The following is a 17,265-nucleotide window of genomic DNA, read 5'->3' as shown; positions in this document are numbered from 1 at the left end:
CAGGGTACAGGGAGGGATGTGATCGCCATGCTCTCCCTCTTCCACAGCCTCTTCTCCCTCATTTCTCTAGTCTTTTAAAAAATAAAGAGCGCTTTGTTTTCCATTATGCCTGGGTCAAGTGTCTGTGAGCTTGCTGCAGCTGTGAGTTGCCACAATATTTATTATTTAAGATACTGAACATTTACTTTCCTTGTTTTAAATATTTCAAAATTCTAAAAGTTTTTATTTCCAATTTGAAAAATCAATCAATCAATCAATCAATCAATCAATCAATCAATCAATCAATCAATCAATCAATCATGACAAAGGCTTGCCATAGTAATCCTGAGCCCATGTGGTTATATCAGCTATAGATGAATGACGGTTCTTGATGCAGTGCTGTCTGAGGGATCGGAGATCATGGAGTGTTCAGCTTAGGTTTACACCCTTGCCTTTTACACACAAATTTCTCCAGATTCCTTGAATTGTTTAATGATATTATGCACCATAGAGGGTGAAATATTCAAATTCCTTCATATTTTTCTTTTTAATAAAATTTTTTTTTAAACATTTCAATAATTTTCTCATACATTTGTTGACAAACTGGAGATCCTCAGCCCATTTTTGCTTCTCAAACACTAGCCTGTTCCTGGATTCTGATTTTGTACCAAATCATGATTACAATCACCTGTTAACATCACCTGTTCCAAATCATGTCATTAATTGTTTTATCTCCTTACTAGCCCTAAATTGCCCCATCTCAACTTTTTTTGGAATGTGTTGCAGACCTGAAATGCAGGAATGGATGTATATTAACAAAACGAAGTTGACGAGACAAAACATTAAATATCTTGGGTTCATACTGTCTGCAATGAAATACAAGTCAAAGTAAATTTAGAAATCACTGAAATTTTTTATTTTTAATTTTAAATATCGTCCCAACTATTTATGATTTGGGGTTGTACTATTTTCAAGGAAAAAGAGGATTTCCATGATTTGAAAATCATAACATTCTGTTTTTATTTACATTTTACACAGTGTCCCAACTTTATTGGAAATAGGGTTGTAGTTATCAAGATTAAATAAGAAGATATTAAGTGACTTCAACTTTTTCCCCCCACAACTTGCATTTTAGTGGTTCCATAAAATTTGCCCAATATATAATCTTTTTATCATAGTTATTAGGAATAATAAAGAGTCCTGGAAATGCAACAGATCCTTTTGATAGCAAGTGTGTGCAGGTGGAACTGTAAATTTTAAGATAGAGGGAATGGGGCAGCTTTTTGGTTTAGGAGACACTTTCCAGTTGGGGAAGATGTGGGTCATTTCAAATAGAACACAATGTTAAGGATGAATAAAATACTATATACACTGTATGCATAGATTTACACACACATTTTAATCATATGGTATGTACCCCAGGCTTACCTGTAAATGTAAGCTTTTTTCATCACTGACTCCATTCGGTCGTTAAATTCAAAGAATGCCATATACTGACAGAAAGAATGAGCAAGAATATTAATATTGAGATAATTTCTATGGCAATCAGAGACGTATAATTATTAACCAAACTTCTGTAGTCCTAGTTGAGTATGCATCTAAATGCAGCATAAGTTGTGTATGTTTGAGCTGGCTTTACCTTTAAAATACGTGGGAAACGCAGAATGGATTTAACTCCTGTGAAATAGTACAGAATGTCCAGGGGAAACAGACTGATTATGTCCATCTGAAACATCCAGATATCAGTCAAGCACTGGACAAACATAGTTGTGTGCAAATGTCATGATTTAATATGTTAAAGGAAAGGTTTGTCAAAAAATGTATTTACACAATTTCCCCCTTATTTAGTTGATCAGTGAAGTGCTCCTAAAACTAAAGATATAAACATAATTATTCTATCCACATTCACTGGATATGAGCAATCAAGTTCAAGTCAACTTTATTATCAATAATGCCATATGTGCAGGACATACAGAGAACTGAAATTGCGTTTCCCTCTTATTCGTGGTGCAAACAGTAATAAACATGAAATATAAAATATAGGTAAAAGATATAAACTTAAACACACACACACACATATATATATATATATATATATATATATATATATATATATATATATTACACACACACACGTATACACACACACACACACACACACACACACATATATATATATATATACACACACACACACACACAATATTATATTATATATATATATATATATACACACACACACACACACAAAGTATAAATATGGCAAATGTGGCAGTGTGAACAGAATTAACGGTATAAATTTAAACGTGACGAATGACAATATAAACAGAATGAACAATGTAAATGGGAACAGCAGTCTGACAGTATAGTAGGGCAATATAGCATGATATAAACAATTATCAGTATAAATATAAATAAATAAATATGACAGTATGAGCAGAATTTACAGTGCAAGTATAAATATGGCAGATATGACAGTATAAACAGTACAGCAGTGAAGTCTATCAAAGATAAAAGATGTGTAAAGTGTAAACAGTGTTGTAAACAGTTTTTACATAGTGCAATTGAATTTCGTTAAAGTTCGTTAAAGTGGCTGGTGACATTTGGTTTGTGTATTAAGGGAAGGGGGTACTGGCCTGGGAGGGAGTTCAGCATCCTGACGGCTTGGTGGATGAAGCTGTCTCTCAGTCTGCCGGTTCTCGCTCGGAGGCTGCTTATTCTCCTCCCAGAAGGCAAGAGGCTGAAGAAATGGTGGTTGGGATGGGTGGAGTCGCCCGCAATGCTGAGTGCTCTGCAGGCCAGGCGTGGGTTGTAAATATCCTGAAGGGAGGGTAGGGGGACACCAATGATCTTCTCAGCTGCTCTCACTATGCAGCGCAGGGTCTTCCGGCAGGATGTAGTACAGCCGCCGTACCACACAGTGATGCAGCTGGTCAGGATGCTCTCGGTGGTTCTGTGGTAGAAGGTGTGCATGATAGGGACTGGTGCTCTAGCTCTTTTCAGTCTGCAGAGGAAGTAGAGGCACTGCTGAGCTTTTTTGGCCAGTGATACAGTGTTGCTGCTCCAGGAGAGATCCTCGGTGAGGTACACACCCAGGAACTTGGTGCTGCTCACTCTCTCCACAGTGGCACCATTGATGGTCAGTGGAGGATGCTGGGTGGAGGCTCTCCGGAAGTTGACAACCATCTCCTTTGTCTTCTCCACATTAAGAGAGAGATTGTTGTCTCTGCACCACGCAGCCAGTTGACTCACCTCGTCCCTGTAGTATGACTCATTGTTGTTAATGAGTCCCACCACAGTCGTGTCATCCGCAAACTTGATGAAGAGGTTGCTGTTGTGTGTTGGTGTGCAGTCGTGGGTCAGCAGGGTGAAGAGAAGGGGCTGAGCACACATCCTTGGGGGGCCCCCTGTGTTCAGTATGATGGTGCTGGATGTGTTGCTGCTGACCCGGACTGCCTGTGGTCTTCTGGTCAGGAAGTCCAGCAACCAGTTGCAGAGGGAGGTGTTAAGTTCTAGACAGTCCAGTTTCTGTATCAGCTGCTGGGGGATGATTGTGTTAAATGCTGAACTAAAGTCTTAGAACAGCATCCGCATGTAAGAGTCCTTAGTGTCCAGGTGAGTGAGAGCTGAGTGGAGAGCGGTGGAGATTGCATCATCAGTGGACCGATTGGCCCGATATGCAAATTGGTACGGGTCCATGAAGGGAGGGAGGATGGATTTGATGTGCTGCATGACTAACCGCTCAAAGCACTTCATAATGATGGGGGTCAGTGCCATAGGGCGGTAGTCATTGAAGCAGGATGGAGAGGCCTTCTTTGGAACAGGGATGATGGTAGTGCTCTTGAAGCAGGTGGGGACAACAGCTTGGCTCAGGGAGGTGTTGATGTCTGTGAGGACATCTGTGAGCTCCTTTGCACAGTCCTTTAGCATACGACCTGGAATGTTGTCAGGTCCTACAGCTCTGCGGGTGTTGATCCTGGAGAGGGATCTCACACTGGCTGGAGACAGGGCCAGCACCTGGTCATCCGGAAGGGGTGGCGTCTTCTGTGCAGGCATGCTGTTTTCAGCTTCAAACCGTCCAAAGAAGTTGTTTAGACTGTTCAGCAGAGTGATGTCCTTGTCACAGGTCTATGGTTGAAGTTTATAGTCCATGATGGTCTGTATACCCTGCCACAGGCTCCTTGTGTCTCTGCTGTCAGTGAAATGATGGGTTATCCTGCTGCTGTACTGCCTCTTTGCTAGTCTGATGCCACGGGACAAGTTGGCTCTTGCTGATCTCAGACCAGCCTCATCACCTGCTCAGCCATGGTTTCTGGTTGGCCCATACTGCGATGGTCTTAATGTCCATGACATCATCAATGCATTTACTAATGTAGGCTGTAAATGCACTGATATCACGGACATCCCAGTCTGTGATGTTAAAGCAGTCCTGAAGTGCTGAGGAAGCACCCTCTGGCCACACCTGTACCTGCTTTTGGACCGGTCTGGTGACTTTGACCTTCGGCCTGCATGCTGGCATTGAGGAAGCAGGCCTGGACATGGTGTGTCCCCGACTACTGAAGACCTGTGCTGCTGAACTGGGTGAACCACTCCAACACATCTTCAACCTCAGCCTGCAGCTGGGGAGAGTGCCCACCCTCTGGAAGACATCATGTATCGTTCCAGTTCCCAAAAAGAATCAGCCCAGTGAGCTGAACAACTTCCGACCAGTGGCATTCACTTCACATCTGATGAAGACGTTGGAGCGTCTCTTCTTGTAGATCTAGAGGGTCCTCAGACATAGAGTGTTTTGGTAAACTGGGATGTATGGATGCTGTCAGTCCCCACTCGCTTGCTCACTCGAGTTTGTTGACGGTGTAGTGGCTGGCTGCTTTATGTCCCAGGGCTCCCTCATGCCTGTGTTACCTTCTGGCTCTCTCCTTTTAGTTATGCTGTCATAGTTAGTTGCTGGAGTCCCTGCTTGTACTCGGTGCAATATGTATACTGCTCCTACTTATTCAGGTGACATTGGGCATACCTAACAACCTGTGTTTTCTTCCCCCCCCCACCCCAAATCTGTCCCTCTGAGTTACATGGAGTCAACAGGAAATCTTTTGGTGGAGAGGGTGGAGACCTCAACTGGCTATCATAGCCTGCAGGGAATCGGCCGTCAGACTTTCTGTCGCATGTCCAGACCCGGTGAAATGTAACTGAATTGTCTTGGCCAGCCCTAAGGGTCCCATCTGCATCTCATCATTGCTGAGGAGTGTGCTCCCATCACCCAATCAAGCATCCAGCCAGAGCAGGTCATGATATATTTTTTACCATATTAACATGCCATTGTTGTGTGTTATGCCTGATGTAAAGAATCTCGTCTCTGCGAGCCTACCACACAGATTTAATACTTGTCATCTTTAGGGCATACCTAACAACATGTGTTTTCTTTCTCTCTCTCTTCCCCCCCCAATCTGTCCCTCTGAGTTACATGTTGGTCCTGGGATTGAGATGCTGGCCTCTTCTGCCCCTCGGACCTGCTTGATCCATCCTGGTGCCCTGTGTCTGGTCAAAGTTTTATCGCACCGCTCCTGTGAAGGATGGCCCCATGAGGACAGTTGAGGGTTATACCTGGAGGATGCTCTGGACTTTAATGGCTGAGGACTACAGTTGTCTTGCTAACTTTAGGACTGCAGTTATCATGAACAGTTTTGCACTCAAGTTTCCATCAATGAAGAGTTATAACATCAACGAAACTGTCCTCATGTTAAAACTGTTAATATTATAGTCAGGCTGTCTGTTGTTGCCCAAATGAGGATGGGTTCCCTTTTGAGTCTGGTTCCTCTTGAGGTTTCTTCCTCATGTCATCTGAGGGAGTTTTTCCTTGCCACCATCGCCACAGGCTTGCTCATTGGGGATAGATTAGGGATAAAATTAGCTCATGTTTTAAGTTGTTCAAATTCTGTAAAGCTGCTTTGCAACAATGTTTATTGTTAAAAGCGCTATACAAAAACTTGACTTGACTTCCTCAGCCTCCTCAGACCCCAGGTACAACATGCCCAGGACTGTCTGCAGTTTGCGTACCGGGCAGGTGTCGGTGTGGAAGACGCCATCCTCTACCGAGCCCACTCGCATCTGGATAAGGGAAATGGCACAGTGAGGATCCTCTTCTTGGACTTCGAGTGCCTTCAACACCATCCAGCCCCCATTTGCTACAGGACAAACTGAACAGGAGATCCAGGTGACCCCTGCCTGGTCACCTGGATCTCCAGCTACCTCACTGACAGGCCGCAGTACATCAGGCTGAAGGACATCACGTCTGACACTGTGATTAGCAGCACCGGAGTACCCCAGGGCATGGTGCTGGCCCCTCTTCTCTTCACCCTGTACACCGCGGACTTCTGCTACAACTCGGAGCTGTGTCACATTCAGAAGTTTGCCGATGACACAGCCATCGTTGGGTGTATCAGTGACGACAGAGAGGAGGAGTATAGGAGCCTGGTGAGGGACTTTGCTGTGTGGTGCAACAGGAACCATCAGCAGCTCAACACCTCGAAGACCAAGGAGCTGGTCATTGACTTTGGGAGGTCCAGACCAAGGTCACGACCAGTTCTAATCGAGGGAGTCGAGGTGGAGGCTGTGGATTCCTACAAGTAACTTGGGCTGTGGCTGGACAGCAAGCTGGACTGGACTTGCAACACTTATACAGGAAGGGACAGAGCAGGCTATACTTCCTTAGGAGGCTGCGGTCCTTTAACATCTGCAGGAAACTCCTGTGGATGTTCTATCAGTCTGTGGTCGCCAGTGTCCTGTTTTACACCGTGGTGTGCTGGGGGGGCAGCACATCCAAGGACACATCCAGGCTGGACAAACTGATCAGGCGGGCCGGCTCTGTGGTCGGCATGAAGCTGGACTCTCTGGTGGCTGTGGCAGAGAAGAGGTCTATGGACAAACTATTGAACATCATGGATGATGCCAGTCACCCTCTGCACACCGTCATCAGCAACCAGAGGAGCCTGTTCAGTGACAGAATGCTCCTTCCCAAGTGCAGGACGAACAGACTTAAAAACTCCTTTGATCCTCACATCATCAGACTGTACAACTCCTCTCTGGGGGGGGAGGAGGGGTAACAGGAGGACAGAGGATGGGAAGAAGCAGTAGCCTAGCCTAACAATAAGCAATACCAGACAATGTGCAATATAATGTGCAATATAAAGTGCAATATCTCTCCTGCCGCTGCCGCCGCCCCCCTTCTCCCCACCTTTTTCCCCCCTCCTTCCCTCCCTCCCCCCTTCCTCTCTTCCCCATATCTTATTTTTATATTTGTATATGTAAATACTTAATTTATTTTAATTTATCTAGTAGTTTTCTCTATTTCTTTTCTCTGTTTATCTGGAATGATACTGCTGGAATCTTAATTTCCCTGAGGGAACCTGCCCAAAGGGATCAATAAAGTTTTATCTAATCTAATCTAATTAGCATAACAGTGTTGTGGTCTGAAGCACCGAGATGGGGGAGGGGTGAGGCCTTGTATGCTCTTCTCAGTGTTATGTAAACCAGGTCCAGTGTGTTGTTTCCCCATGTTGCAAAGTCAATCAGTACGTTTACATGCACATCCAAATCGAGCTGCTGTCGGTAATCGAGCAAAGGGTCCCAGCAGGGGTGCCAGAGAAATCCAATCCTACATGCACACAAGGAAATCGAGCTATTGTGTGAGGTACATTGTGCACCCGAGCCACAGGTGGCGCTACACGCCCCATTGTGTTGGTACACTTCCGGTTGTCGTCATGAAGAGCTATTCAGGAGTGTAAACAAAGTTATAAGTTCCGTGTTCTCCATTGCATGTTTTTCTCCCGTCCATGAATTTTAATATATTCAACTCCTTAAGCTGAATGAGCATGAACTCTGTCTCCTCATTGCTCCAGAAGTGCACGTTTCTGCTCACCATTTTCTCTTCTTCATTTGTTCCTCCTGACCTCTTCTGCTGCTCGCTACTACTGTTGTCATGCCGACCGTGGCTGTCGTGTTTCCCACTTGTGGTCTCATCACTCGTCACTTCCGGAAGGGGCAGTGCTGAAGTAAGTAGCTCGACTACGTAGCTCGATAGGGTATACATGCACTAAGTAGCTCGGCAAAAATCGCATAATCTAGGTCGTGTAGCTCGATTACGAGAAATCAAGTTCGATTCAATTTCAGCCTAGCTAAGGTGTATCCATGGCATTTAGAACTTCGATTTCAGTAGAGCAACAGCAGAAATTCGATTTTCTCTCTGTGCATGTAAACGCACTCAATGTGTTGATGTAACTGAGGAAACACTGTTTTGAGGTTTGCGTGGTTGAAATCTCCAGCTATGATGAGAAGTGCCTCTGGATGGGCTTTCTCTTGGTCACTGATGGTGCAGTACAGTTCACTCAGTGCCTTGTCCCCATCATTGTTGTTGCAGCTGGGAGGAATGTAAACTGCAACAAGCAGGATGGCAGAAAACTCCCTCGGTAGATAGAAGGGCCGGCACTTGATCATAAACTCCACAAGGGGTGAACAGTGTCTGCAAACTACCACAGCGTCCTGACACCAAGCATCCCTGATGTAAACACAGACCCCACCGCCGTGGGTCTCATCTCCTTCAATGAGGGCTCTGTCTGCTCGGTAACAATGTTAGCCGGTCAAGCTGGACGGCGGAGTCCGGTATGCTATCGTTGAGCCATGTTTCCGTGAACACAAAAACACAGCACTCTCTCACAGCCTGCTGCTGCTCAAAAGGTGTATATAGTCCAGTTTGTTATCCAAGGAGCATACATTGGTGAGTACGATGGACGGTATAGATGGCTTGTGTGGATTAGCCATTAGCCTGGCCCGGATACCCCCGCTTCTGCCTCCTCTCGCACCGCCTATGGCACTTCCACTGCAGGTGTGCAGCAGTAGTGGGGGTCGATGTCAAAGCGGGCCGCCGGAGTAGGCCGAGGTCATGTAGCTTCTTAGCGTGTGCCGGGTTTAACTTCCAGAAAAAAGTGTTGCCAATGTCAAAGAGTCCCACGGCTATATGTGTGCCTAGGGACGGACAAACGCGACTCTTCTACTAGGCTATCAGCTAGTGAGTAAAAAAAACAAAATAAAATGGTGAAGTGTGTTGCTGAACCAACCGAGGAAAAAATAAAAACTCTATTCGAAAACAAAACCCCAAAAAATACAAAACAAAGCAAGAAAATATGGAATAAAAGTATTTGATTGTAAGAACATATTTTTCATTTTTCAAGAACTATTATTATAGCATTTTTCACAAAGTGTTACTGTCATTTCGCAGGTTTCTTTATATTCTAAGCAGAAATGATTTTGTTGGATGTTTTGTATAAAGTTTTTATTTATCGCATTTGCAAATAATAAAAATAAAAATGCTCTATTTCTCAAAATCCAGTGAATGTGGATATAATAAAAGTTATTCCACTCAATCTCATCGTACATAGCTTATAGCCAACTCAGTACTACATGCCTCATTGGCTATCAGCTCATGTATGGATTGATTTCATGGAATAACTTAAATATACACCTTTTTTAGATATACCCTGAAATCATCACATATTCTTTGAAATTAATCTCATTCAAAATAGTGATATTTAAAATGACTTCAAAATCCACAAAGTTTTTAGACTAACTCAAACTAACTCTAAGTCTGATGATGGGGAACTCTAAGTTGCCTTTGGCGTCTTTTTTCAGCATATTCTTTAATCTGTTTTTCTCACAAAGCTCAGCCATGGTTGTGGTTCAGATGCCATTTTTCATGGTCTGCTGCCTCCTGGTACCAAATGAAACTGTGGCAAAAGCGCTTTACAGTGATGCTTGAAAGTTTGTGAACGCTTTAGAATTTTCTATATTTCTGCATAAATATGACATCATCAGATTTTTACACAAGTCCTACAAGTAGATAAAGAGAACCCAGTTAAACAAATGAGACAAAAATATCATACTTGGTCATTTATTTATTGAGGAAAATGATCCAATATTACGCATCTGTGGGTGGCAGAAGTATGTGAACTTTTGCTTTCAGTATCTGGTGTGATCCCCTTGTGCAGCAATAACTGCAACTAAATGTTTCCGGGAACTGTTGATCAGTCCTGCACACCGGCTTGGAGGAATTTTAGCCCATTCTTCTATACAGAACAGCTTCAACTCTGGGATGTTGTTGGGTTTCCTCACATGAACTGCTCGCTTCAGGTCCTTCCACAACATTTCAGTTGGATTAAGGTCAGGACTTTGACTTGGCCATTCCAAAACAATAACTTTATTCTTCTTTAACCAATCTTTGGTAGAACAACTTGTGTGCTTAGGGTCGTTGTCTTACTGCATGACCCACCTTCTCTTGAGATTCAGTTCATGGACAGATGTCCTGACATTTTCCTTTAGAATTCACTGGTATAATTCAGAATTCATTGTTCCATCAATGATGGCAAGCTGTCCTGGCCCAGATGCAGCAAAACAGGCCCAAACCATGATACTACCACCACCATGTTTTGCAGATGGGATAAGGTTCTTATGCTGGAATGCAGTGTTTTCCTTTCTCCAAACATAATGTTTCTCATTTAAACCAAAAAGTTCTATTTGGTCTCATCCATTCACAAAACATTTTTCCAATAGTCTTCTGGCTTGTTCACATGATCTGTAGCAAACTGCAGACAAGCAGCAATGTTCTTTTTGGAGAGCAGTGGATTTCTCCTTGCAACCCTGCCATGCACACCATTGTTGTTCAGTGTTCTCCTCGTGGTGGACTCATGAACATTAACATTAGCCAATGTGAGAGACCTTCAGTTGCTTAGAAGTTACTCTGGGGTCCTTTGTGACCTCGCCGACTATTACACACCTTGTCCTTGGAGGGATCTTTGTTGATCGACCACTCCTGGGGATGGTAACAGTGGTCTTGAATTTCCTCCATTTGTACACAATCTGTCTGACTGTGGATTGGTGGAGTCCAAACTCTTTAGAGATGGTTTTGTAACCTTTTCCAGCCTGATGAGCATCAACGACGCTTTTTCTGAGGTCCTCAGAAATTTCCTTTGTTCGTGCCATGATACACTTCAACAAACGTGTTGTGAAGATCAGACTTTGATAGATCCCTGTTCTTTAAATAAAACAGGGTGCCCACTCACACCTGATTGTCATCCCATTGATTGAAAACACCTGACTCTAATTTCACCTTCAAATTAACTGCTAATCCTAGAGGTTCACATACTTTTGCCACTCACAGATATGTAATATTGGATCATTTTCCTCAATAAATAAATGACGTTCTCTTTATCTACTTTTAGGACTTGTATGAAAATCTGATGATGTTTTAGGTCATATTTATGCAGAAATATAGAAAATTCTAAAGGGTTCACAAACTTTCAAGCACCACTGTAGATCTTTGGCACAGTCTTTCCATCTTTTTAGAGGTCTGATTGTGATCTACAGGCTGTTAATTTTTTTCTATTTCTCATGGACTGAAAAACTGTTACACTTAAAGCCTTGTGTAAATATACAGTACTGTGCAAAAGTCTTAGGCACCTTATTTTTTTAAGACAAACTTTGTTATAGATTTCTATTTTATGACTTCTACATTATCGAGTCAGTACAAAAACATTTTAGAGTTCCAAATGTTCATTTTCCAGCACAAAATTAAATGTTACAGAAAAGTTTGTGTCTGAGCAGCATATTACATAAGACAGCACTTTTCAGATTAAAAAAGAAAACATAATGAAGGCTATTGGATTTTGCTGCAAAATGAAGAAGCAAGTGTGACAGTCAAAGTGTCCAGGAGAACTGTGGCTGGTTCTGCAAGATGCTCATTAAAACCTCCAGCTGATTTCCTTATAAAACTGCACTCATTATACCGGAGTACCTGACTACCATTTTTTTTTTTTTAAAGCAAAGGGTCGTCTCACACCAGATATTGACTTTGTTTCAAATGTTATGGCTTACTGCTGTTTTTGTATTTTTTTTTATGTTGAGACCTTTCATTTAATTATTTTAAGCCATTTTTGGTTGATTGCATTTCTTTACGTGTCTAAGACTTTTGCACAGTACTGTATATAAGTGTAATTTATTTTGTATTGTTGAATCAAATCAAATGAGGAAGGAGGGTGTTCTGAATGAAGCATTGTGAAGGGACAGCTGATGAAGGGATTTTGTCCAAAACATCCTGGTCATAAGGGTATGGGGGCACATTGCCGCCTTTGTCGTGTATTTAAGGTATTTATTTTGGGTGACACAGATTTCCAGTATGTGTTCATTACATTAACTGTATAGCTCCAGTGGAAATTAAAGAAACTAACTGGAGACACCACATACTTTTTTGTCAATCCACTACAGTTAGGGTAAGAGTTCATTTTGTAATGTTTTTTTTTCCTTTTTTTGGCAAAATGTTCCTTTCAAGGCTGCTGCTCTGGTACTCACCTTAAATCGTTCTGTTTTCATGTACTGTTCTCTCATATCCTTTTTATCACACTGAAACACAATTATGTACATCCAGAGATGCATTTATTAATAAAAACCATATAATTTTTTGAAATGATGCTGAGTTTTAATAGGATTTCCTGGATGGTCTTGTTTGTGTGCATTATCTGAATACAAGTGCATTGTTTACTCTAAAACTGTGAAATCTCATGCATGTGTTTATCCTTCTCATTCTACACACCACTATATCTCCCCCACGGACAAACTGTAGCCTGGGCTGGAAGACCACAATGTCCAGGATGTAGACAGTGTCACATAAGTAGTCAGCTAGCAGCCACAGGTGGATGTTCTCTGGAGTTTGGTATGGGAATGCCCAGCGCACCGGGATCAGCCAAACGTTATAGTTCCATGCACACATCACGAAAAACAACCACACCACATAGGTCATATCTGCCCAGAGGAAAAAAACAGACAAATTCAAAGTCATTATGAGCCAGACAACAGCAATTCCACCTACTCTTTATTTCTTGTGAATGTCTTAATATAACAAGCACTACTACTATGACTACTACTACTACTACTACTACTAATAATAATAATAATAATCATCATCATCTGTAGAGTATACTATAATATTCTGTGGAATAGACTGTAGACTGGCCCCCAAAAAAAAAAAAAGTCACACAGTCTAATATTTTGTTCGACCGCCTTTTGCTTTGTGTCATGGTGCAGGCACTTCCAGATGTATGCACAGAAGAGTAACGAGGAGCAAACAGTGACGAAGCCAAAAGATGAGACGAGAATCAGAGTAGTAGAAGAAATGAGGGTCGGGCAATTGGCAAACAATGATAAGGGGGAAAGAAAGAGCGTAAATGGGAAAGAGAGAAGCAAGAGTCAGAATAACAAAAGACAGTCAGAAACAACAAGGCTTGGTATGAACTGATGAGACTGTATGAAACTTCAATGATGTGGCCCAGCACTTTAAAAGGCCCGATATATCATGGCTGGAGTTTCTTGCAGGAGTTGGGTTCTCTGAGGTTTCTTGTGGCTAACCAAACTCTGTCATCTGGGTTGTATGCTGGGGTGTCTGCTCTGTGCTTATCTGCATATTTCTTGTACTTGGCATTGATCGTTTCAATCCATTAGTGAACCTCCTCCCATGCTGCCTGGCTGCGCGAGAACCACTCTTCGACGGCTTGAACTTGGCTGGGAGTGTCATCCCAGGGAAACAGGGGTGACTGGTAGCTGAGTATGCACTGAAATGGTGTTAGTTGGATTGCAGAGTGCTTGAGGGAATTTTGTGCATGCTCGGCCCATGGAAGGAAGCATGCCCAGTCCCCCTGGTTGCGCATGCAGAAGATCCTCAAGAAACAGCCGATTTCTTGGTTGGCTCTCTTGACTTGTTGGCTATTGGTTGGTTATTGGCTATGTACCCAAATCCTTTAAACTAGCAGTTATCAAACCCCTGATTAAAAAACCTGACCTTGATCCCTGTCAGCTGTCCAATTATCGGCCAATATCAAACCTCCCCTTTATCTCCAAGATCCTTGAAAAAGCTGTGGCACAGCAGTTATGCTCATATTTAGATAGGAATAACATCCATGAAATGTATCAGTCAGGATTTAGACCTCATCATAGCACAGAGACAGCACTGGTTAAAGTAGTAAACGACCTACTGTTGGCATCTGATCAGGGCTGTGTCTCGCTACTTGTGTTGCTTGACCTTAGTGCAGCATTTGATACCATTGATCATTCCATTCTTCTGGATAGACTAGAAAATGTTGTGGGAGTTAAGGGAACGGCCCTCTCCTGGCTCAGGTCTTATCTAACTGATCGTTATCAGTATGTTGATATAAATGGTGATATTTCTAGACGTACCGAGGTAAAGTTTGGTGTTCCACAAGGTTCTGTCTTGGGTCCACTGCTTTTTTCTCTATATATGTTACCTCTAGGCGATATTATTCGTAAACATTGTATTAGTTTCCACTGTTATGATGATGACACACAGTTGTATGTCTCTGCAAAACCTGATGAGAGACACCAGCTTAATAGAATTGAGGAATGTGTTAAGGACATTAGACACTGGATGCTTATTAATTTCCTTCTGCTTAACTCTGACAAGACTGAAGTACTTGTACTAGGACCACATACAGCTAGAAGTAAGTTTTCTGATTACACAGTAACTCTGGATGGCCTTTCTGTTTCTTCACGTGCAGCAGTAAAAGATCTCGGAGTGATTATTGACCCCAGTCTTTCATTCGAAACTCACATTGATAACATCACCCGGATAGCTTTCTTTCATCTCAGAAATATTGCAAAGATAAGAAATTTAATGTCATTGCATGATGCAGAAAAATTAGTCCATGCTTTCGTTACCTCCAGGTTGGATTATTGTAATGCCTTACTGTCTGGATGTTCCAATAAGTGCATAAACAAGCTCCAGTTAGTTCAAAATGCAGCAGCAAGAGTCCTTACTAGAACTAGAAAATATGACCACATCACTCCTGTCTTATCCACACTGCATTGGCTCCCAATCAAATTTCGTATTGATTATAAAATACTACTATTGACCTTTAAAGCACTAAATGGTCTCGCACCACAGTACCTGAGTGAACTTCTGCTCCTCTATGACCCGCCACGCCTACTTAGATCAAAAGGTGCAGGCTATCTGCTGGTACCTCGTATAGTGAAGGCTACATCAGGGGGCAGAGCCTTTTCTTACAAAGCCCCACAGTTATGGAACAGCCTTCCAAGTAGTGTTCGGGAATCAGACACAGTCTCAGCATTTAAGTCTAGGCTGAAAACATATCTGTTTAGTCAAGCCTTTTGTTAATGGTGTTGGTAAACTGGGATGTATGGATGCTGTCAGTCCCCACTCGCTTGCTCACTCGAGTTTGTTGACGGTGTAGTAGCTGGCTGCTTTATGTCCCGGGGCTCCCTCATGCCTGTGTTACCTTCTGGCTCTCTCCTTTTAGTTATGCTGTCATAGTTAGTTGCCGGAGTCCCTGCTTGTACTCGGTGCAATATGTATACTGCTCCTACTTATTCAGGTGACATTGGGCATACCTAACAACCTGTGTTTTCTTTCCCTCCCCCCCACCCCAAATCTGTCCCTCTGAGTTACATGGAGTCAACAGGAAATCTTTTGGTGGAGAGGGTGGAGACCTCGACTGGCTATCGTAGCCTGCAGGGAATCGGCCGTCAGACATTATGTCGCATGTCCCAGACCCGGTGAAATGTAACTGAATTGTCTTGGCTAGCCCTAAGGGTCCCATCTGCATCTCATCATTGCTGAGGACTGTGCTCCCATCACCCAATCAAGCATCCAGCCAGAGCAGGTCATGATATTTTTTACCATATTAACATGCCATTGTTGTGTGTTATGCCTGATGTAAAGACTCTCGTCTCTGTGAGTCTACCACACAGATTTAATACTTGTCATTTTTAGGGCATACCTAAGAGCCTGTGTTTTCTTTCTCTCTCTCTTCCCCCCCCCCCCCATCTGTCCCTCTGAGTTACATGTTGATCCTGGGATTGAGATGCTGGCCTCTTCTGCCCCTCGGACCTGCTTGATCCATCCTGGTGCCCTGTGTCTGGTCAGAGTTTTATCACACCGCTCCTATGAAGGACAGCCCCATGAGGACAGTTGAGGGTTATACCTGTTAAAACTGTTAATATTATAGTCAGGCTGTCTGTTGTTGCCCAAATGAGGATGGGTTCCCTTTTGAGTCTGGTTCCTCTCGAGGTTTCTTCCTCATGTCGTCTGAGGGAGTTTTTCCTTGCCACCGTCGCCACAGGCTTGCTCATTGGGGATAGATTAGGGATAAAATTAGCTCATGTTTTAAGTCGTTCAAATTCAGTAAAGCTGCTTTGCGACAATGTTTATTGTTAAAAGCGCTATACAAATAAACTTGATTTGATTTGACTTGTCCGTTAGACTGAGGGTGGTATACAGATGTAAGGCTTACTGAAGCCCCTAGTTTTTCCATGAAGCCCCTCCAGAAATGAACTGAGAGCCCTGATTGCTTGCAATATCTTCAGGGAGACCATAGTAACGAAAAATCTGCTGGAATAATATTTCTGCCATTTGGGCTGCAGTGGGGATGCCAGGTAAGGGAATGAGTTTGACAGCTTTTTGACAGCGGCTGATGGTTACCATAATGGTGGTGTTACCTTGTGAGGGAGGGAGGTTGGTAATGAAATCTATGGCTATGTGGGACCAGGGTCCCTGAGGAACAGGGAGAGGACAGAGTTTATTAACGGGTGGAGTTCTGGGTACTTTGGCTTGTGCACAGACAGAGCATGAGGCGATGAACTGGTTGATCTCTGTGAGCATGTTCTCCCAACAATACTTGTTCCTAAGCATCTGATGGGTGCGTTGGCTGCCCGGGTGTCCTGTGACGGGTGATGCATGAGCCCATGTGATGAGTCTACTTCTGACAGGGTTGGGCACACATAGTAAACCAGGTGGAAGACTGTTGGGAAGTTGTTGAGGTTAAGGGTTCCTGATTTCTCTGTCTAGGTCCCGAGTGATGGACTGTAGAAAGCACTGAGATACCGGTAGGAGGATGGGATGGATAGTGGAGTCCTGGTGAGTGGGAGCAAAGATTTGCGAGAGGGCATCAGCCTTAGTATTCTTGGAGCCAGGGTGGGAAGAAATGGTGAAATTAAACCTTGTGAAGAAAATCAATCAAATCAATTTATAAAGCACAGTTTAAATAAACACAAAGGTTTCCAAAGTGCTGTACAATAAATAAACACAATCTGGCCTCGCGAGGGTTTAACTGCTTGGTTTTCTTGAGACATTCTAGCTTTTTCTGGTCTGTTAGGATTACGAATGAGTGATTGGTACCTTCTAGCCAGTGTCGCCATTCTTCAAGCTCCTGATTC

At 43.1% G+C, this 17,265-nt stretch overlaps 1 protein-coding gene across 1 annotated transcript in view; it reads right to left on the bottom strand.

Annotated features, from left to right (window-relative positions):
* Window positions 1-17,265, bottom strand: part of cngb1a (cyclic nucleotide gated channel subunit beta 1a) — a 200,550-nt gene that overhangs the window by 28,551 nt on the left and 154,734 nt on the right. The window contains exons 25-28 of the mRNA XM_060924320.1: window positions 12,617-12,825; window positions 12,376-12,426; window positions 1,619-1,705; window positions 1,408-1,472 (exon numbers count right to left, since the gene is read on the bottom strand). Of these exons, the coding sequence (XP_060780303.1) occupies window positions 1,408-1,472; window positions 1,619-1,705; window positions 12,376-12,426; window positions 12,617-12,825 (412 nt within the window). The remainder of the gene's footprint in view (window positions 1-1,407; window positions 1,473-1,618; window positions 1,706-12,375; window positions 12,427-12,616; window positions 12,826-17,265) is intronic.

The sequence above is a fragment of the Neoarius graeffei genome, chromosome 6 (genome assembly GCF_027579695.1).
Source record: "Neoarius graeffei isolate fNeoGra1 chromosome 6, fNeoGra1.pri, whole genome shotgun sequence".
In the NCBI taxonomy this organism is placed as follows: Eukaryota; Metazoa; Chordata; class Actinopteri; order Siluriformes; family Ariidae; genus Neoarius; species Neoarius graeffei.
The sequence above is the reverse complement of the archived record's forward strand: the minus strand, read 5'-3'. Positions and strand labels throughout refer to the sequence as shown.